The following is a 23,101-nucleotide window of genomic DNA, read 5'->3' on the forward strand; positions in this document are numbered from 1 at the left end:
CCTGAGAGCCTGAGCACATTACCTGTACAGGGGAAATGACCTGGCTTTCCAGGGATCCAATTATTTCCCGAGACAGAGTTACAAATTGCCTTCATCTTGTGAAATAGTTTGTATTTTCCAAAGATAGTTGAAACAGTGTCTTTCATTCCTAATGCCTTTAATTCAATGTCCTTTCTTCGATACTCCTTCCATCAAGAAATGAGGTTTCTATTTCCTCCCCTTGAATCTGAGCATGCGTGTGACTGTGCTGGTGGAGACACCAGCTCATATAAAGACCGTGAACATCATCACCGTATCACACACTTCCACCTGGTTCTCGTGAGATGCCCGTGCTTGACTCAGCTGCCATACTGTGAGGAAGCTCAACTAGCCATGAAAAAGGCAGCTCTCATGGAGAAGAACGTAGACCTCCAGCTTCCAACTCTGGCAGAGCTGCCAGCCAACAGCCAGCACCACCTTCACCTTGTGAGGGAGCCCCTTTCAAAGTGGATCCTCTAGCCCGCAGTTGGGCCAACACAACTGTCACTGCATGGGAGAATGTCAGGCCATCATCAGCAAACTCAGCCCAAATACATGATGGTGTCTTGTTTCTTGTCTGATTCTCTCACCATGATAAGAAGTTCCAGTAGAATAAATGCTTTTTTCTGTGTTATCACAGTATCCTCCATCCCTAGAATAATGCTTGGCATGTAGTAGGTGCTCAAGAAGTGTTTGTTGAAGGAAAGCATGAATGAATCCATTGCTATTGGCTTCAGCTTTGCATAGGAGGGCTTTGAACTCAGCTAAGACCCACCTCAACTTCTCCCCACCACTTCTGTCTTTTCAAACACATTGGCCTTAATTCCCCAGAAGACCCCTGCACATACCTTGACACATCTCTCCTGGTCCCTGAAAACTTTTCCTTCCACTTCTGGATTGAAAACCCGGGTTGCAGACACAAGAATAGTTTCCTAGACTGTTGTGGCAAGTCGAATGCTCTGGGCAACTTCTGGGATTGGCACATTCATCCACATCTGGTGAGTAGAAATGAAAGCCCGGGTCAAGGTAGAAGAAGCAGTGAGAACAGAACACTGCAAACAGGAGATTCATTCCACCTGTTCTCCACCAGATGTCCTCCCGCCCCCCAGAAGATCAAGACTTTCTCTTTCTTTCTAAGTTCCCTTGCATTTAGGCATGACATGAGAATAAATTCTGGCCAATAGTATGTGAGCAAAAGGCGGGCATTCATTTCAAACTGTAATGATTATAGATTGCAGAAATGGTTGTCATCCTTTACTCCTCCCTGTGTCCCCACCTTGGGATGAGGTTTGTGCTTCACAAAGCGACCTTGCCACTCCTCTCTTTAAGATGTGGAGTTTGGTTCACCAGTCCTTGACTCTAGCTGGCGCTATGACTTGCATTGTCCAATTGAAATGGCAGAAGCATGTGGTACCACTTTCAAACTTAGACCTCAGAAACCTATTTGCTTCTGCTCATACATTGGGCCCCTTGCCTCTGCCATTTGAACAAACCTCGGGCTAATAAGAAAAAGGGAAAGAGAGATGGATCATCCCAGATGAGTCCCAGATATGTGAGACAGCCCAGCCATGATTGGCAAAGCTGACACACAGCTGACCACACACACAGGAACAAGCCCAGTGGAGACCAGAAGAGTATTGTGCTAAGTCATAAAAACATCACACACTTTCACCTTGTTCTTTTGGAATGCTCATGCTTGACTCAGCCACCACACTCTGAGGAAACTCAAAGAGCCATGATAAAACAGCTCATGTGGAGAAGAACTAAGACCTCCAGCCCACAGCTTCATTCAGCACCAGCTTCACCTTGTGAGTGAGCCCCCTTTAAAGTGGATCTTCTAGCCCCCAGTTGAACCAGCTCAACTGGCACTTTGTGGAACAAAGTCAAGTCATCCTCAACAAAGTCAGCCCAAATACCATATGCATGCACGTATGTTGCTTATCATGTTTTGTCCCGCCCTCAACAAAAAGTTTCAGGAGAACAAATATTTTTGCCTGTGTTACTCACTGCAGTATCCTCTATCCCTCGAATAGTGCATTTCTATATAGCAGGTGCTCAAGAAGTGTTTGTTGAATGAATGCATGAATGGATGAATTGGCTCCAGTTCTGCAGACAAGTCTTTGAACTCAGCTGAGACCTACCTCAACTTCTAACTCTTCCTCCAATACTGCTGTCTTTCCAAACAGATGGACTTGATTCCACAGAAGACCCCTGCACCTACCTTGACATGTCTCCCCTGGTCCCTGGAAACTCTTCTTTCCACTTCTGGAGATATATCCTGGGTTGCAGGCACAAGAGTAGCTTCCAAGACTGTTGTGGCAAGTCGAATGCTCTGGGCAAATTCTGGGATTGGCACATTCATCCACATCTGGTGAGTAGAAATGAAAAGCCACATCAAGGCAGAGGAAGAAGCAAGGACAGGGGACAGAAAACAGAGATTCACTCCAACTGTTCGCCACCTGATGCTCCCAAATACCCAGACTTTCCCCTTCTCCAAAACTTCCCTTGCAGTTAGGCATGATGTGAGAATAAATTCTGGCCAACTGTATGCACACACAAAATGGTGGAAAATAGTTTCAAGCCATAATGATCATTGATTGCGGAAATGACTCTCATCTTTTACGCCTTCCTGTGTCCACACTTTCGGATGAGGTTCGTGCTACAAAATGCAACCTTGCCACTCTTCTCTTTAAGATGTGCGGTTTGGCTCACCACCTCTTCACTCTACCTGGTTCTGTGACTTGCTTTCAACCAAGAAGTACAGCTGAAGTAAAGTGGTGCCAGTTCCAAACTTAGACCTCAAGAAGACTATTTGTTTCTGCTTATGCATTGGGCCCCTCCCCTCTACCATACGAACCAACCTCAGGCTAATAACGAAAAAGACAAAGTAGAAGACAGATGGGTCATCCCAGATGAGTCCCAGATATGTGAGACAGCCCAGCCAAGATCAGCAAAGCTGACACACAACTGACCACAAACAGAGCAACAAGCCCAGTGGAGACTTAAAGAACTGACCAGCAGAGCCCAACTCAAAGTACCAGCACATGGTCAAGAGATAAATAGTGGTTATTGTTTTAGCCACTCACCTATGGGATGATTTATTACTCTGCAATAGCTAACTGCTACAAATAGGCCAGAAACATCAGAGATGACTTCAAATATCTCCAATCAAAATCAGGTAGAAAATCATAACCTCTACCTCATAGCATCATCAAATGAAGTTCTTAATTACTTGAAAAGGTAAAGAAGATCAGCTTCTCTACACATTCCCTGAATGAGGATGTTAGAGCTGAATTCTACTTGGCAGCTGCAATGGTAGCTTAACAGTTGGTGGACTCAGATGCTCTGGGAAGACCCCACTGGAAAGGCATTCATTGACCTCTGAGGAGCAGTGGAGAAGAGTGAGCAGATAAAGATTAGGTGTGTAAGGTAAGAACACATATGTGCACATGCATGCTAAGCCACTTCTGTCATGTCTGAATCTTTGTGACCCTATGGGCTGTAGACCACCAGGCTACTCTGTCCAAGGGATTCTCCAGGCAAGAATACTGGAGTGGGTTGCCATGCCCTCCTCAAGGGGATCTTCTGGACCCAGGGATCAAGCCTGTGTCTCCTGCATTGGTAGGCAGGTTCTTTAGCACCTGGGAAACCCCCAAGAAACTTATGCACCCAACACAATCGGAACTGTGCACAAAAGACCCATGCCTGAGAGCCTGAGCACATTACCTGTACAGGGGAAATGACCTGGCTTTCCAGGGATCCAATTATTTCCTGAGACAGAGTTACAAATTGTCTTCATCTTGTGAAATAGTTTGTACTTTCCAAAGATAGTTGAAACAATGTCTTTCATTCCTAATGCCCTTAATTCAATGTCCTTTCTTCGATACTCCTTCCATCAAGCAATGAGGTTTCTATTTCCTCCCCTTGAATCTGAGCATGCGTGTGACTGTGCTGGTGGAGACACCAGCTCATAAAAAGACCATGAACATCATCACCGTATCACACACTTCCACCTGGTTCTCGTGAGATGCCCATGCTTGACTCAGCTGCCATACTGTGAGGAAGCTCAACTAGCCATGAAAAAAGCAGCTCTCATGGAGAAGAACGTAGACCTCCAGCTTCCAACTCTGGCAGAGCTGCCAGCCAACAGCCAGCACCACCTTCACCTTGTGAGGGAGCCCCTTTCAAAGTGGATCCTCTAGCCCGCAGTTGAGCCAACACAACTGTCACTGCATGGGAGAATGTCAATCCATCATCAGCAAACTCAGCCCAAATACATGATGGTGTTTTGTTTGTTGTCTGATTCTCTCACCATGAAAAGAAGTTCCAGTAGAATAAATGCTTTTTTCTGTGTTATCACAGTATCCTCCATCCCTAGAATAATGCTTGGCATATACTAGGTGCTCGAGAGGTGTTTGTTGAAGGAAAGCATGAATGAATCCATTGCTATTGGCTTCAGCTTTGCATAGGAGGGCTTTGAACTCAGCTAAGACCCACCTCAACTTCTCCCCACCACTTCTGTCTTTGCAAACACATTGGTCTTGACTCCCCAGAAGACCCCTGCACATACCTTGACACATCTCTCCTGGTCCCTGGAAACTTTTCCTTCCACTTCTGGATTGAAAACCCGGGTTGCAGACACAAGAGTAGTTTCCAAGACTGTTGTGGCAAGTCGAATGCTCTGGGCAACTTCTGGGATTGGCACATTCATCCACATCTGGTGAGTGGAAATGAAAGCCCGGGTCAAGGTAGAAGAAGCAGTGAGAACAGAACACTGCAAACAGGAGATTCATTCCACCTGTTCTCCACCAGATGTACCCCCGCACCCCACAATATCCTGACTTTCTCTTTCTTTCTAAGTTTCCTTGCAATTAGGCATGAATGAGAATACATTCTGGCCAATTGTATGCAAGCAAAAGGCAGACAGTCGTTTAAAACTGTAATGATTATAGATTGCAGAAATGTTTGTGTTCCTTTACTCCTCCCTGTGTCTGCACCTTGGGATTAGGTTTGTGCTACACACGGCGACCTTGCCACTCCTCTCTTTAAGATGTGGAGTTTGGTTCACCAGTCCTTGACTCTAGCTGGCGCTATGACTTGCATTGTCCAATTGAAATGGCAGAAGCATGTGGTGCCACTTTCAAACTTAGACCTCAGAAACCTATTTGCTTCTGCTCATTCATTGGGCCCCTTGCCTCTGCCATTTGAACAAACCTCAGGCTAATAAGAAAAAGACAAAGGGAAAGAGAGATGGATCATCCCAGATGAGTCCCAGGTATGTGAGACAGCCCAGCCATGATTGGCAAAGCTGACACACAGCTGACCACACACACAGGAACAAGCTCAGTGGAGACCAGAGGAGTATTGTGCTAAGTCATAAAAACATCACACACTTTCACCTTGTTCTTTTGGAATGCTCATGCTTGACTCAGCCACCATACTCTGAGGAAACTCAAAGAGCCATGATAAAACAGCTCATGTGGAGAAGAACTAAGACCTCCAGCCCACAGCTTCACTCAGCACCAGCTTCACCTTTTGAGTTAGCCCCCTTTAAGGTGGATCTTCTAGCCCCCAGTTGAACCAGCTCAATTGGCACTTTGTGGAACAAAGTCAAGTCATCCTCACCAAAGTCAGCCCAAATACAGATGCATGCACATATGTTGTTTATCATGTTTTTTCCCGCCCTCAACAAAAAGTTTCAGGAGGACAAGCATTTTTGCCTGTGTTACTCACTACAGTATCCTCTATCCCTCAAATAGTGCTTTTCTATATAGCAGGTGCTCAAGAAGTGTTTGTTGGATGGATGCATGAATGGGTGAATTGGCTCCAGTTCTGCAGACAAGACTTTGAACTCAGCTGAGACCTACCTCAACTTCTAACTCTTCCTCCAATACTGCTGTCTTTCCAAACAGATGGACTTGATTCCACAGAAGACCCCTGCACCTACCTTGACATGTCTCCCCTGGTCCCTGGAAACTCTTCTTTCCACTTCTGGAGATATATCCTGGGTTGCAGGCACAAGAGTAGCTTCCAAGACTGTTGTGGCAAGTCGAATGCTCTGGGCAACTTCTGGGACTCGCACATTCATCCACATCTGGTGAGTAGAAATGAAAAGCCGCATCAAGGCAGAGGAAGAAGCCAGGACAGGGGACTGAAAACAGGAGATTCACTCCAAGTGTTCGCCACCTGATGCTCCCAAATACTCAGACTTTCCCCTTCTCCAAAACTTTCCTTGCAGTTAGACATGACCTGAGAAAAATTCTTGCCAACTGTATGCACACACAAAGGGGTGGAAAATAGTTTCAAGCCATAATGATCATTGATTGCAGAAATGGCTGTCATCCTTTACTCCTCCCTGTGTCCACACCTTGGGATGAGGTTCGTGCTACAAAATGCAACCTTGCCACTCTTCTCTTTAAGATGTGCGGTTTGGTTCACCACCTCTTCACTCTATCTGATTCTGTGACTTGCTTTCAACCAAGAAGTACAGATGAAGTAAAGTGGTGCCAGTTCCAAACTTAGACCTCAAGAAGACTATTTTTTTCTGCTTTTGCATTGGGCCCCTTCCCTCTACCATATGAACCAACCTCAGGCTAATAACGAAAAACACAGAGTAGAAGAGAGATGGGTCATCCCACATGAGTCCCAGATATGTGAGACAGCCCAGCCAAGATCAGCAAAGCTGACACACAACTGACCACAAACACAGGAACAAGCCCAGTGGAGACTTAAAGAACTGACCAGCAGAGCCCAACTCAAAGTGCCAACACATGGTCAGGAGATAAATAAGTGGTGTTTGTTTTAGCCACTAAAACAAACTAAAACATCCCATCCTATGGGATGATTTATTACTCCGCAAGACCTAACTGCTAGAAGAGACCAGAAACATCAGAGATGACTTCAAATATCTCGAATCAAAATCAGGTAGAAAATCATAACCTCTACCTCATAGCATCATCAAATGAAGTTCTTAATTAATTGAATAGGTAAAAAGATCAGCTTCTCTGCACATTCCCTGACAGACGATGTTAGAGCTGAATTCTACTTGGTAGCTGCAATGGTAGCTTAACAGTTGCTGCACTCAGAATGCTCTGGGAAGAACCCACTGGAAAGGCATTCATTAACCTCTGAGGAGCAGTGGAGAAGAATGAGCGATAAAGATTAGGTGTCTAAGGTAAGAACATATGGGTGCATGCATGCTAAGTCAATTCAGTCATGTCTGAATCTTTGTGACCCTATGGGCTGTAGCCCACAAGGCTACTCTATCCATGAGATTCTGCAGGCAAGAATACTGGAGTGGGTTGCCATGCCCTCCTCAAGGGGATCATCCTGACCCAGGGATCAAGCTGTGTCTCCTGCATTTGTAGGCAGGTTCTTTAGCACCTGGGAAACCCCCAAGAAACATATGCACCCAACACTATCGGAGCTGTCCACAAAAGACCCATGCCTGAGAGCCTGAGCACATTACCTGTACGGGGGAAATGACCTGGCTTTCCAGGGATCCAATTATTTCCCGAGACAGAGTTACAAATTGTCTTCATCTTGTGAAATAGTTTGTATTTTCCAAAGATAGTTGAAACAATGTCTTTCATTCCTAATGCCTTTAATTCAATGTCCTTTCTTCGATACTCCTTCCATCAAGCAATGAGGTTTCTATTTCCTCCCCTTGAATCTGAGCATGCGTGTGACTGTGCTGGTGGAGACACCAGCTCATAAAAAGACCGTGAACATCATCACTGTATCACACACTTCCACCTGGTTCTCGTGAGATGCCCATGCTTGACTCAGCTGCCATACTGTGAGGAAGCTCAACTAGCCATGAAAAAAGCAGCTCTCATGGAGAAGAACGTAGACCTCCAGCTTCCAACTCTGGCAGAGCTGCCAGCCAACAGCCAGCACCACCTTCACCTTGTGAGGGAGCCCCTTTCAAAGTGGATCCTCTAGCCCGCAGTTGGGCCAACACAACTGTCACTGCATGAGAGAATGTCAAGCCATCATCAGCAAACTCAGCCCAAATACATGATGGTGTTTTGTTTGTTGTCTGATTCTCTCACCATGAAAAGAAGTTCCAGTAGAATAAATGTTTCTTCTGTGTTATCACAGTATCCTCCACCCCTAGAATAATGCTTGGCATGTAGTAGGTGCTCAAGAAGTGTTTGTTGAAGGAAAGCATGAATGAATCCATTGCTATTGGCTTCAGCTTTGCATAGGAGGGCTTTGAACTCAGCTAAGACCCACCTCAACTTCTCCCCACCACTTCTGTCTTTGCAAACACATTGGTCTTGATTCCCCAGAAGACCCCTGCACATACCTTGACACATCTCTCCTGGCCCCTGGAAACTTTTCCTTCCACTTCTGGATTGAAAACCCGGGTTGCAGACACAAGAGTAGTTTCCAAGACTGTTGTGGCAAGTCGAATGCTCTGGGCAACTTCTGGGATTGGCACATTCATCCACATCTGGTGAGTGGAAATGAAAGCCCGGGTCAAGGTAGAAGAAGCAGTGAGAACAGAACACTGCAAACAGGAGATTCATTCCACCTGTTCTCCACCAGATGTACCCCCGCACCCCACAATATCCTGACTTTCTCTTTCTTTCTAAGTTTCCTTGCAATTAGGCATCAATGAGAATACATTCTGGCCAATTGTATGCAAGCAAAAGGCAGGCAGTCGTTTAAAACTGTAATGATTATAGATTGCAGAAATGGTTGTGTTCCTTTACTCCTCCCTGTGTCTGCACCTTGGGATTAGGTTTGTGCTACACATGGCGACCTTGCCACTCCTCTCTTTAAGATGTGGGGTTTGGTTCACCAGTCCTTGACTCAGCTGGTGCTATGATTTGCACTGTCCAATTGAAATGGCAGAAGCATGTGGTGCCACTTTCAAACTCAGACCTCAGAAGCCTATTTGCTTCTGCTCATTCATTGGGCCCCTTGCCTCTGCCATTTGAACAAACCTCAGGCTAATAAGAAAAAGACAAAGGGAAAGAGAGATGGATCATCCCAGATGAGTCCCAGATATGTGAGAGAGCCAGCCATGATTGGCAAGGCTGAAACACAGCTGACCACACACACAGGAACAAGCTCAGTGGAGACCAGAGGAGTATTGTGCTAAGTCATAAAAACATCATACACTTTCACCTTGTTCTTTTGGAATGCTCATGCTTGACTCAGCCACCATACTCTGAGGAAACTCGAAGAGCCATGATAAAACAGCTCACGTGGAGAAGAACTAAGACCTCCAGCCCACAGCTTCATTCAGCACCAGCTTCACCTTGTGAGTGAGCCCCCTTTAAGGTGGATCTTCTAGCCCCCAGTTGAACCAGCTCAACTGGCACTTTTTGGAACAAAGTCAAGTCATCCTCACCAAAGTCAGCCCAAATACAGATGCATGCACGTATGTTGTTTATCATGTTTTTTCACGCCCTCAACAAAAAGTTTCAGGAGGACAAGCATTTTTGCCTGTGTTACTCACTACAGTATCCTCTATCCCTCAAATAGTGCTTTTCTATATAGCAGGTGCTCAAGAAGTGTTTGTTGGATGGATGCATGAATGGGTGAATTGGCTCCAGTTCTGCAGACAAGTCTTTGAACTCAGCTGAGACCTACCTCAACTTCTAACTCTTCCTCCAATACTGCTGTCTTTCCAAACAGATGGACTTGATTCCACAGAAGACCCCTGCACCTACCTTGACATGTCTCCCCCGGTCCCTGGAAACTCTTCTTTCCACTTCTGGAGATATATCCTGGGTTGCAGGCACAAGAGTAGCTTCCAAGACTGTTGTGGCAAGTCGAATGCTCTGGGCAAATTCTGGGACTCGCACATTCATCCACATCTGGTGAGTAGAAATGAAAAGCCACATCAAGGCAGAGGAAGAAGCCAGGACAGGGGACTGAAAACAGGAGATTCACTCCAAGTGTTCGCCACCTCATGCTCCCAAATACCCAGACTTTTCCCTTCTCCAAAACTTCCCTTGCAGTTAGGTGTGATGTGAGAAATATTCTGGCCAACTGTATGAACACACAAAACGGTGAAAATAGTTTCAAGCCATAATGATCATTGATTGCAGAAATGGCTGTCATCCTTTACTCCTCCCTGTGTCCACAATTTGGGATGAGGTTCGTGCTACACAATGCAACCTTTCTACTCTTCTCTTTAAGATATGGGGTTTGATTCACCACCTCTTCACTCTACCTGGTTCTGTGACTTGCTTTCAACCAAGAAGTACAGCTGAAGTAAAGTGGTGCCAGTTCCAAACCTAGACCTCAAGAAGCCTATTTGTTTGTGCTTATACGCTGGGCTCGTTGCCTCTACCATATGAACAAACCCCAGGCTAATAACAAAAAAGACAAAGTAGAAGAGAGATGGGTCATCCCAGATGAGTCCCAGATATGTGAGACAGCCCAGTCAAGATCAGCAAAGCTAACACACAACTGACCACAAACACAGGAACAAGCCCAGTGGAGACTTAAAGAACTGACCAGCAGAGCCCAGCTCAAAGTGCCAGCACATGGTCAGGAGACAAATAAATGGTTTTTGTTTTAGCCACTAACCTATGGGATGATTTATTACTCCCCAATAGCTAACTGCTACTAATAGACCAGAAGCATCCCCTGCTGCTAAGTCGCTTCAGTCGTGTCCGACTCTGTGCGACCCCATAGACGGCAGCACACCAGGCTCCCCAGTCCTTGGGATTCTCCAGACAAGAACATTGGAGTGGGTTGCCATTTCCTTCTCCAATACACGAAAGTGAAAAGGGAAAGTGAAGTCGCTCAGTCGTGTCCGACTCTTAGCGACCCCGTGGACTGCGGACCACCTTGCTCTTCCGTCCACGGGATTTGTCAGGCAGGAGTACTGGAGTGGGGTGCCATTGCCTTCTCCGAGAAGCATCAGAGATGACTTCAAATATCTCCATTCAAAATCAGGGAGAAAATCATAATCTCTACCTCATAGCATCATCAAAGAAGTTCTTAACTAATTGAATAGGTACAGAAGATCAGCTTCTCTACACATTTCCTGACTGAGGATGTTAGAGCTGAATTCTACTTGGCAGCTGCAATGGTAGCTTAATAGCTGGTGCACTCAGAATGCTCTGGGAAGACCCCACTGGAAAGGCATTCATTAACCTCTGCGGAGCAGTGGAGAGGAGTGAGCAGATAAAGATTAGGTGTCTAAGGTAAGAACACATATGTGCTCATGTGTGCTAAGTCACTTCAGTCATGTGTGAATCTTTGTGACCCTATGGGCTGTAGCCCACCGGGCTACTCTGTCCATGGGATTCTCCAGGCAAGAATACTGGAGTGGGTTGCCAAGCCCTCCTCAAGGGGATCTTCCTGACCCAGGGATTAAGCCTGTGTCTCCTGCATTGGTAGGCAGGTTCTTTAGCACCTGGGAAACCCCCAAGAAACTTATGCACCCAACACTATCGGAGCTGTCCACAAAAGACCCATGCCTGAGAGCCTGAGCACATTACCTGTACAGGGGAAATGACCTGGCTTTCCAGGGATCCAATTATTTCCCGAGACAGAGTTACAAATTACCTTCATCTTGTGAAATAGTTTGTATTTTCCAAAGATAGTTGAAACAGTGTCTTTCATTCCTAATGCCTTTAATTCAATATCCTTTCTTCGATACTCCTTCCATCAAGCAATGAGGTTTCTATTTCCTCCCCTTGAATCTGAGCATGCGTGTGACTGTGCTGGTGGAGACACCAGCTCATAAAAAGACCGTGAACATCATCACCGTATCACACACTTCCACCTGGTTCTCGTGAGATGCCCGTGCTTGACTCAGCTGCCATACTGTGAGGAAGCTCAACTAGCCATGAAAAAAGCAGCTCTCATGGAGAAGAACGTAGACCTCCAGCTTCCAACTCTGGCAGAGCTGCCAGCCAACAGCCAGCACCACCTTCACCTTGTGAGGGAGCCCCTTTCAAAGTGGATCCTCTAGCCCGCAGTTGGGCCAACACAACTGTCACTGCATGGGAGAATGTCAGGCCATCATCAGCAAACTCAGCCCAAATACATGATGGTGTTTTGTTTGTTGTCTGATTCTCTCACCATGATAAGAAGTTCCAGTAGAATAAATGCTTTTTTCTGTGTTATCACAGTATCCTCCATCCCTAGAATAATGCTTGGCATATAGTAGGTGCTCAAGAAGTGTTTGTTGAAGGAATGCATGAATGAATCAATTGCTATTGGCTTCAGCTTTGCATATGAGGGCTTTGAACTCAGCTAGACCCACCTCAACTTCTCCCCACCACTTCTGTCTTTTCAAACACATTGGCCTTGATTCCCCAGAAGACCCGTTCAAATACCTTGACACATCTCTTTTAGCCCCTGAAATCTTTTCCTTCCACTTCTGGATTGAAAACCAGAGTTGCAGACACAAGAGTAACTTCCAGGACTGTTGTGGCAAGTTGAATGCTCTGGGCAACTTCTGGGATTGGCACATTCGTCCACATCTGGTGAGTAGAAATCAAAACCCATGTCAAAGAAGGAGAAGCAGCAAAGATGGGACACTACAAACACGAGACTGTCTCCACCTGACATGCCCCAAATCCAGACTTTCCCCTTCTCCCTAACCTCCCTTGATGTTAGGTATGGCCATGAGAATACATCGGGCCATGTATGCACACAAAAGAGTGATAAATAGTTTCAAACGATAATGATCATTGATCGCAAAAATGGTTGTCATCCTGTAATCCTCCCTGTGTCCACACTTTGGGAAGAGGTTTGTGCTACACAGTGTGACCTTGCTACTCTGCTCTTTAAGATGTGGGGTTTGGGTCCCAAGCCCTTGACTCTAGCTGGCTCTATGACTTGCATTGAATCAATCAATACAGAGCAAGCCTCGTGGTGCTACTTCAAAACTTAGATCTGGAGAAATCTATGTGCTTCTACTCCTACTCTGGGCCCATTACCTCTGCCATGTGAACAAACTCCAGGCTAATAAAAAAAAAAACAAGGTAGAAGAGAGATGGATCATCCTAGATGAGCTCCAGGTATGTGAGACAGCCCACCCAAGATCAGCAAAGCTGACACACAGCTGCCCAGAAAGACATGGAGAACAGCCCAGTGGAAACGGAAAGAACTGACCAGCAGAGCCCAACCTAAACTGCCAACACATGGAATCCAGAGAGCTAAATAATGGTTGTTGTTTTAGTCACTAACTTTCAGGGTGATTTTGTTACTCAGCAATAGCTAACTGCTACAAATAGATTGGAAAAGTCATAGATGACTGTAAATATCTCCAACTCCAAGCAAAGAGGATACAAAGAGGATATGGTAAGCGCTTGGCCACTCTTTGCCTTGCTTGATGGAGTCACCCTCCCTTTAAATACATAATAATGCTGCAGCAGACTCGGGAAGATGGAGCCCTTATCTCTTCATGAGAATATTCTGGCTGCAGTGTGGAGGATAAATTTGATGGAGTAACACTAGAAAAATGGAGATACTAGTGAGGTGGTTACAGTACTAATGATTGTACATTAGTACCAAGGAAAGAGAAAAGTGGAGAGATTTAAGACATATTTAGCAGATAGATTGCCCAATGATATGATGACAGATTTAATATGAAAGGGAAAGGAGGATCAAGAATAATTCTCAGGTGGGACTTCCATGCTGATCCAGTTGTTAAGACTCAGCACTTCCAATGCAAGATGCGTGGGTTCAGTCCCTGGTGTGGAAACTATGACCCTACATGCCATGTGGAGCAGCCAAAAAGTATTAAAAAAAAAAAAGAAGAACTCTCAGGTCTTCATTTAAATATCTTTTAGGAAAAAGTTTTGATGTTTGGTTCTGAGCTTTCCCCAGGACTACTGACATTTAGGACCAGATTATTATTGGTTGTAGGGAGGCTGCTCTGTGCATTGGAGGATGTTTAGCAGGATTTCTGTTCTCTACCCACCAGATGACAGTAACACCAAGCACCCCATCACCACCACCAGTTTGGACAACCAAAAATGTCTCCAGATGTTGTTAATATCTCCCCTCAGGAACGGAAAGGTGTGACTCATGCTAATGATAGAGTTCCCTGTTCCTCTCAAGTACTGCCTGATTCACTGCTTAACTCAGAGTAAACACTCAAGAGTGAAGAGTGAAGCGAAAGTTGCTCAGTCATGCCTGACTCTTTGCGACCCCATAGACTATCCATGGAATTCTCCAGGCCAGAATACTGGAGTGGGTACCCTTTCCCTTCTCCAGGGTATCTTCCCAACCCAGGGATCAAACCCAAGTCTCCCGCTTTGCAGGCAGATTCTTTACCAACTGAGCCATCAAGGAAGACCAGTAGACACTCAATGGGAGTTCAAATCCACGTTCTTCTACTTAATAGCTGTGTCTCTCTGGACAACTGACTTTACCTCTCTGAGCCTCAGTTGGATCATTCCTAAAATGAGGACCATAACCTTTACTTCATAGGATCATCAAATAAAGTTCTCCATTAATTGAGAAGGTAAAAAAGAAGATCAGACTCTCTATACTTTCACAGATGGCATTTTTTAAGGTGAATCCCACTTGGCAGCTGCAATGGTAGCTTCCCAAAGAGTTGGTGCACTCAGAATGCTCTGGGCAGACCCCATGGGAGAGGCATTCATTAATGTCTGAAGAGCAGTGGAGGAGAGTGAGCAGACAAAACGTTAGTTGTTTAAAGTTAGAACACACGTTCCTAACAATAAGAGCTGTCCACCAAAGACCCACGCCTGAGAGTCTGAGCCCCTTACCTCTACAGGTGAAATGACCTCGCTTTCCTGGGGTCCAGTTATTTCCAGTGGGAGAAGAGAAACCAGTCATACAGCTGCACCTATATCTCCCAGGCATATTTCTGCAGATTGAGTTAGGACCACATGGTGTGGGACTTTGAGAACATTCATCTATATCTGGAGAGAAAAAGACTCAGAGTTACAAATCTTCTTCAAATACAGTTTGTATTTTCCAAAGATTGTTGAAACAATGTCTTCTATTTCGTATACACTTAATTTAATGTCCTTTTTTGGTACTCCTTCTATCAAGCAGTGGGGTCTATATGTCCTCTACTTGAATCTGAGCTTACTTGTGATACGGTGGTGGTGACACCAAGTCATTAAAATTACCACGATAAGTCATCAAAATATCGCACTCTTCCACACCTTCTCTTGAGATGCTCATGCTTGACTCAATTGCCATACTGTGAGGAAGCTCAATAAGCCATGAAAAAACAGCTCTCATGGAGAAGAGCTAAGACCTCCAGCTCACAGCCCTGCAGAGCAACCAGCCAACAGCTATCACCAGCTTGCCAGCCTTGTGGGTGAGTCTCCTTCAAAATGAATCCTCTAGCTCCCAGTTGAGCCACTTCAACTGACACTGTGTGGAACAAAGTCAAGCCATTGTCAGTGAACTCAGCCCAAGTAGAAGATTCATTCGGGAGCAAAATAAATGATCACTGGTGTTTTAATGCACAAAGTTTGCTGCTACCCAGAAATAGATAACCAGAACATTTTGCAAACCCATTATACAAATTTACTCATGCAGTGCCAATAGAATTATGCAGTCATGGTATCATGGGGTGAAAAGGAAAAAAAAGGAAAGTGAAAGTCACTCAGACATGTCCGACTCTTTGTGACCCCCTGGAGCCTGCCAGACTTCTCTGTCCATGGAATTCTCCAGGCACTTCTACCGGAGTGGGTAGCTGTTCTCTTCTCCAGGGGATATTCCTGACCTAGGGATTGAACCCAGGTCTCATGCATTGCAGGCAGATTCTTTACCATCTGAGGGGTGGTCCTCCCCTAATTTCCTTCACCAATGCTCTGCCAAATCACCCTAAATAAACACTTTCTATGCACTTGTCATGCAAATAGTAATGTTCATTCCAGCCTTAAGTAATGAAACATTAGAACCACCTAATTGTCCATCAACTGCAGGGTGAGTAAGTCTAGAGCTGGCATAAGGAATAAGGTAGTACATTCCTTCATTTGACAAGGAACTATAAAATATTCACAATGTATTAGGTACCACAGGTCAAAGACAGAGTAGATAAGGTTCCACCATTTTCTAGATGGGAAATGTTGCTTCCATCCTTTATCTAAAAACAAGAGCCCAAAAGGCTGCTATGTTTACTGAATAACCCATAAACTGTAGCCCAAAGATTTTTTTAAAAAAATGTTTGTGCAGATGGCCAATAGACACATGAAAAAATACTCAACATTGCTAATTATCTGAGACATGCAAACCAAAACTACAATGAGGTACCACCTCACACTGGTCAGAATGCCCATCATTAAAAATTCTACAAATAATAAATGCTGGAGAGAGTGTGGAGAAAGGGGACACTTACACACGGTTGGTGGGAGTGTAAATCGGTGCAGCCGCTATGGAGAACAGAATGGCAGTTCCTCAAAAAACTAAGAACAGAATTGCTTATGATCCAGCAATTCCACTCCTGGGCATATTCCAGGACAAAACTATAATTCAAAAAGATACATATACCCCAACATTCATAGCAGCAGTATTTACAATAGTCAAGACATGGAAGTAACCTGAATTTTCATTGACAAAGGAATGGATAAAGAAAGTGTGGTACATATATACAAAGGAATATTACTCGGCCATAAAAAAGAATAAATAATCCCAGTTGTAGCAACATGGATGAACCTAGAGATTATTATACCATGTGAAGTAAGTCAGACAGAAAAAGACAAATACCATATGACATCACTTATATGTGGAATCTAAAATATGACACAAATGAATTTATTTATAAAACAGAAAAAGACTCACAGATATACAGAACAGACTTTTGGTTGCCAAGGGTGGGGGTGGGTAGATTGGGAGTTTGGAATTAGTAGATGCAAAGTATTATATATAGGATGGATAAACAAGGTTCTACTGAATAACACAGGGTTAGGGTTAGGGCTATGGTTTACTATAGGATATTCAATATCCTATAGTAAACCATAGTAGAAAAGAATATATATATATAATGCCTGAAACTAACATAATATTGTAAATCAACTATATTTTAATAATAACTAATTTTTTAAGAAAAGGATGTTTGGAGCTCCCTGGGAACTATAATAATGGAAATAAATTATTAAATGGAAATCTTGTTCAGAGCTCAATATACTATAGCCCATGAATCAAATCTGAACTGTCACCTCTTTGTATAAATAAAGTTTTATTAAAACACACCTCCACTCATTCATTTATGTATCACTGATGGCTGCTTTTGTACTACAACTGGAGTATTGAGTACTTAAGAGAAAGATCATACAAACTGCAGTCTCCAAAATACTTACTATCTGGCCCCTTACAGAAATAGATTGCAGACCCTTGCAAATTATGTCAGAGGCATAGTCAGACCTTTACTGTCAAGAAGACAGTTTGGGTCTAAATATAAGGACTATAGACCGAAAATTTAGCTCATTCTAGAAATTATTTTAGTTTCTATTATTTGTATTAATAGTAGCTCTTCGGACTGTACATGTGCCTAGCACACTGCATACACTATTCCATTTAATCTTCTCAAATATCCTTTAAGGTAGGTACTCTTATACACCCATTTTACAGATGGAAAGATTGAAGCTTAGAGAGATTAAATACATTTCCCCAGTGTCTCACATCTGGAGTGTGACAAATAAGTAAGTGGTTGAGAGACTGCCATTAAACTCAAAAAGACCTGGATTTGGATTCCAGTTCAATTGTTCAATGACCCTAAACAAGTCATTTTAGCCCCCCACGCCTCAGTCTGTACAATGGAGATCATCATAGTGCCTATACTATGTGAAAATACATATAAAGAACTTCACCCAGGGCCTGGTATTCAATACATATTAGAAATTACTTGCATGAAGAGGTGACAGGAAGAAAATCAGTGTTTATTTCTGTATATTGACATACAGCATAATTTTCTTTTTGTTTTTTTTTTAATATTTATTTATTTTTAATTTTATTTTATTTTTAAACTTTATAATATTGTATTGGTTTTGCCAAATATCAAAATGAATCCACCACAGAGAATTTTTTTGCCAGGTCTTAGTTGCAGCACACAGGATATTTAGTTGTAGCATGTGGGATCTAGTTCCCTGACCAGGGATCGAACCCCAGTCCCCCTGCACTGGGAGCATGGCGTCTTAGCTGGATCACCAGGAACTTCCTCTTTTTTTATTCTAACACTTGTCTGTAAAATCATTAGAGTTTTTAGTGACCAGGAATTATTTTTATAATAGAAAGAAATTAAGAAAGAAAGAGAAAGAGATGGGGGAAGGAAGGAGGAAGAAGAGGCAGAGGAAGGAAGACAGACAACAATGCTTGGGGATACCTACCTACATCTGCTGCCCAGCCAGCTTCTATCTGATTTTACTACCAAATGCTGGGCAGGAGAGGAAGGTTTGATGGGGCATGAACTCACCTTTGCATTCCACTCCTGGGTCCTTAAATATCTTCAATCCATTGCTGGACAGGAAGCCTCTTTTGCAAGAGCAGTAGTAACTTCTTGAGGTGTTGGTGCAGGTTGCATATGCCGGACACATGGTGGTATCTGTACACCCATTCCCATCTAGGCAACGGAGAAGAAGGAATTTGGGTTAGAGCCCCGAGTGGAGCAGCAAGGGAGAGGAGGAAGGTTGATCCCTGGCTTGGAAAAATCTCCTGGAGAGGGGAATGGCTACGCACTCCAGTATTCTTACCCGGAGAATCCCATAGACAGAGGTGACTGGCAGGCTACAGTCCATGGGGTCACAAAGAGTCAGACACGACTGAGTGACTAACACAAACACACACACACACAGAGAACAGTATGGAGATTTTTTAAAATTAAAGTATCTATTTTAATTGGAGGCTAATTACTTTACAATATTGTGGTGGTTTTTGCCATACATTGACATGAATCAGCTACAGGTGTACATGTGTCCCCCATCCCGAACCCCCTCCCACCTCCCTCCCCATCCCATCCCTCTGGGTTGTCCCTGTGCACTGACTTTGAGTGCCCCGTTTCATGCATCGAACTTGGAGTAGTCATCTATTTCACATATGGTAATATACATGTTTCAATGCTATTCTTTCAAATCATCTCACCCTCACCTTCTCCCACAGAGTCCAAAAGTCTGTTCTTTATATCTATGTCTCTTTTGCTGTCTCACATATAGGGTCGTTGTTACCATCTTTCTAAATTCCATATATATATGTTAATATACTGTATTGGTGTTTTTCTTTCTGACTTACTTCACTCTGTACCACAGGTTCCAGTTTCATCCACCTCATTAGAACCGATTCAAATGCATTCTTTTTAATGGCTGAGTAATATTCTATTGTGTATATGTACCACAACTTCCTTATCCATTCATCTGCCAATGGACGTCTAGGTTGCTTCCATGTCCCAGCTATTGTAAACAGTGCTGTGATGAACATTGGGGTACACGAGTCTCTTTCAATTCTGGTTTCCTCAGTGTGTATGCCCAGCAGTGGGATTGCTGGGTTGTATGGCAGTTACATTTCCAGTTTTTTAAGGAATCTCCACACTGTTCTCCAAAGTGGCTGTACTAGTTTGCATTCCCACCAACAGTGTAAGAGGGTTCCCTTTTCTCCACACCCTCTCCAGCATTTATTGTTTGTAGACTTTTGGATTGCAGCCATTCTGACCACTGTGAGATGGTACCTCATTGTGATTTTGATTTGTGTTTCTCTGATAATGAGTGATGTTGAGCATCTTTTCATGTGTTTGTTAGCCATCTGTATGTCTTCTTTGGAGAAATGCCTGTTTAGTTCTTTGGCCCATTTTTTGATTGGGTTGTTTATTTTTCTGGTATTGAGCTGCATGAGCTGTTTGTACATTTTTGACATTAAGTCTTTGTCAGTTGCTTCATTTGCTATTTTTTTCTCCCATTCTAAAGGCTGTCTTTTCACCTTGCTTATAGTTTCCTTCATTGTGCAAAAGCTTTTAAATTTAATTAGGTCCCATTTGTTTATTTTTGCTTTTATTTCCATGACTCTGGGAGGTGGGTCATAGAGGATCCTGCTGTGATCTATGTCAGAGAGTGTTTTGCCTATCTTTTCCTCTAGGAGTTTTAAAGTTTCTGGTCTTACATTTATATCTTTAATCCATTTTGAGTTTATTTTTGTGTATGGTGTTAGAAAGTGTTCTAGTTTCATTCTTTTACAGATGGTTGACCAGTTTTCCCAGCACCACTTGTGAAAGAAATTGTCTTTTCTCCATTGTATATTTTTGCCTCCTTTGTCAAAAATAAGGTATCCATAGATGCACAGATTTATCTCTGGGCTTTCTATTTTGTTCCACTGATCTATATTTCTGTCTTTGTGCCAGTACCATACTATCTTGATTACTGTAGCTTTGTAGTATAGCCTGAAGAAACCAGGAATAAAACAACCATATGACCCAGTAATCCCACTACTGAGCATAGACCCTGAGAAAACCATAATTCAAAAAGACACATGTATCCCAATGTTCATTGCAGCACTATTTACAATAGCCAGGACATGGAAGCAACCTGGATGCCCCATTGACAGATGAATGGATAAAGAAGTTGTGGTACATTTATACGATGGAATATAACTCAGCCATAAAAAGGAACAAATTTGAGTCTGTTGTAGTAAAGTGGATGAAACTAGGGCCTGTTTTACAGAGTGAAGTAAGTTAGAAAGAGAAAAACAATATCATATATTAAAGCATGTGTATGGAATCTAGAAAAATGGTGATGATGAACCTATTTGCAGGGCAGGAATAGAGACGCAGACATAGAAAACAGACTTATGGGCAGAGCAGGGGAACGAGAGGGCAGGACAAACTGAGACAGTAGCATTGACACAGGTATGCTATCATGTGTAAAATAGATAGCCAGGGAAACTGCTGCCTAGCACAGGGAGCTCAGCTCAGTGCTCTGCAGTGTCCTAGATGGGTGGGATAGGGGGAGGGGGCCCCAAGAGGGAGGGGATATATGTGTACTTACAGCTGATTCACTTCACTGTACAGCAGAAACCACCATTGTAAAGTCATTATACGCCAATTTAAAATTAACTGATTTTAAAAACTATGAAAATTATGGCTTTTCATTACTAAGGTCTTGAGAGCCAGACTCTTTGTCACCTACAACATGCCTTGTTTATTTTCCTTCCCTGCACAATGCCTCAGATTTTTATCTTTCTTCTCATTTCCAGCTTCCTCTTTCATCTGCAGAGGCAAAACTTCTCTTTGCAGATTTCCGGTGTATTACCACTTGTGATCTCTCAACACTGAGTTTCCTATTACTTTCCTCTAGCTCTACCTCTCATAACTCAAATCCATCCCAAACCAGAGTAGCAACACAGTCAGTCCTGAGTGACCGGGCACCTGTCAGCCTTCCTGGCTCATCTTCAACCTGGTCCCGCTAGCCACATTCACCTTTGCTCATTTCTCCAAATTTTCTCTGGTCTGCAGATCCTGCCAGAATCAGGCGAGCCAATTCCTTACAATAAATCTTTACACATATTTATATGTGGGCTTCCCGGTGGCTCAGACGGTAAAGAATCTACCTGCCAATGCAGGAGACTTAGGTTCGATCCCTGGTTTGGGAAGATCCCATAGAGGAGCGCATGGCAACCTACTCCAGTATTCTTGCCTGGAGAATCCCATGGACAGAGAAGCCGGGTGGGCTACGATCCATGGGGTTGCAAAGAGTCAGACACGACTGAGCGGCTTTCACTTTTCCTTTTATTATCTCTGCTCCTTGCTCTTAATAAACATACTCCCTTCTGAAATGCTCTGTGTCTGGAAATTCTTTTCCAACATGCACTCGGACTTCCGTGACAGTTGCCATGGTCATGAGCCCTAGAACCAAGATTCAGACCCAGGAAGGGCGATTCCACAGCCCATCTCATGACAACTCCACATGGAGTTGAATCCTCACTTTGGTGGTACTAGTGGTAAAGAACCCAATTCAGGAGAGGTAAGAGATGCAGGTTGAATCCCTGGGTGGGGAAGATCTCATGGAAGAAGGCATGTCAACCCACTCCAGTATTCTTGCCTGAGAATCCCATGGACAGAAGAGCCTGGTGGGCACGAAGAGTCGGACATGACTAAAGCGACTTTGCACACACGCATTACACTATACATAGTAATCAGGTGACAAAACCAAGAGACGGAGGCACTTGCCCAAGGTCTAATTGCCTTCAAGATGGGGGAGTCTCTTACCAAGACTCGACGATGACCGCCGTGGCCGTTCATCTGCAAGAAAAGAAAAGTCAGTAGATTTTTTGAGAGCTGGCCATGCCCCATTGTCTCAAACCAGGCTCCTTGTTTCCCTGGGCACCAGTGATCATGGTGGTGAGTTGTGAAAGTGGGAGTGGAGACGTAAAGAGGAAAATAGCTTCTTCCTGAGGATTTATGTTCATCAGGTAGGTGGAAGGAACTCCTCATGAATTCTTCACACCTTGCCAGGTAACAAAGTGTGGATGCCAATGTTCATGGCAGCACTATTTATAATAGCCAAGACATGGAAGTAACCCCTGTCCGTCCACAGATGAATGGATAATGATGTGGTACATATATACCATGGACTATCACTCAGCCATAAACAAGAATGAAACAATGCCATCTACCACAACGGAGATTATCATACTAAGTGAAGAAAATCAGAGAAAGACAAATAACATATGACATGGCTTATATGTGGAATCTTTAAAAATATAATACAGACAAACTTATTTACAAAACAGAAATAGAGTCACAGACATAGAAAACAAATTTATGGTTGCCAAAGTGGAAAGGGCATCAGGGAAGGATAAACAAGGACTTTGGGATTAGCTAATGCACACCACTGTATATAAAATAAACAACAAAGACCTATTATACAGCACAGGGAACTATATTCAATGGCTTGTAGCAACCTATGATGGAAAAGAATATGAAAAGGTATATATATCTCTCTCTCACTTTTCTGGACACCTGAAACTAACACAACACTGTAAATTAACTATACTTCAATTTTAAAAACCAGTTTTTAAAAAGGGGTACATGTGTGCTAAGTCGCTTCAGTCACATCCAACTCTGTGTGACCCTATGGACTGTAGCCCTCCAGGCTCATCTGTCCATGATATTCTCCAGGTAAGAATACTGGAA

General features: G+C 43.7%; 1 protein-coding gene across 1 annotated transcript in view; it reads right to left on the reverse strand.

Annotated features, from left to right (window-relative positions):
• LOC129624620 (adhesion G protein-coupled receptor E1-like) overlaps positions 1–22,448 on the reverse strand; it is a 77,074-nt gene extending 54,626 nt beyond the window's left edge. Inside the window, exons 1-3 of the mRNA XM_055542801.1 lie at positions 22,413–22,448; positions 22,132–22,207; positions 18,401–18,547 (exon numbers count right to left, since the gene is read on the reverse strand). Coding sequence (XP_055398776.1) covers positions 18,401–18,547; positions 22,132–22,207; positions 22,413–22,448 — 259 coding nt within the window. The remainder of the gene's footprint in view (positions 1–18,400; positions 18,548–22,131; positions 22,208–22,412) is intronic.
• Between the last annotated feature and the right edge of the window lie 653 nt (positions 22,449–23,101).

The sequence above is a fragment of the Bubalus kerabau genome, chromosome 1 (assembly GCF_029407905.1).
Source record: "Bubalus kerabau isolate K-KA32 ecotype Philippines breed swamp buffalo chromosome 1, PCC_UOA_SB_1v2, whole genome shotgun sequence".
NCBI lineage: Eukaryota > Metazoa > Chordata > Mammalia > Artiodactyla > Bovidae > Bubalus > Bubalus kerabau.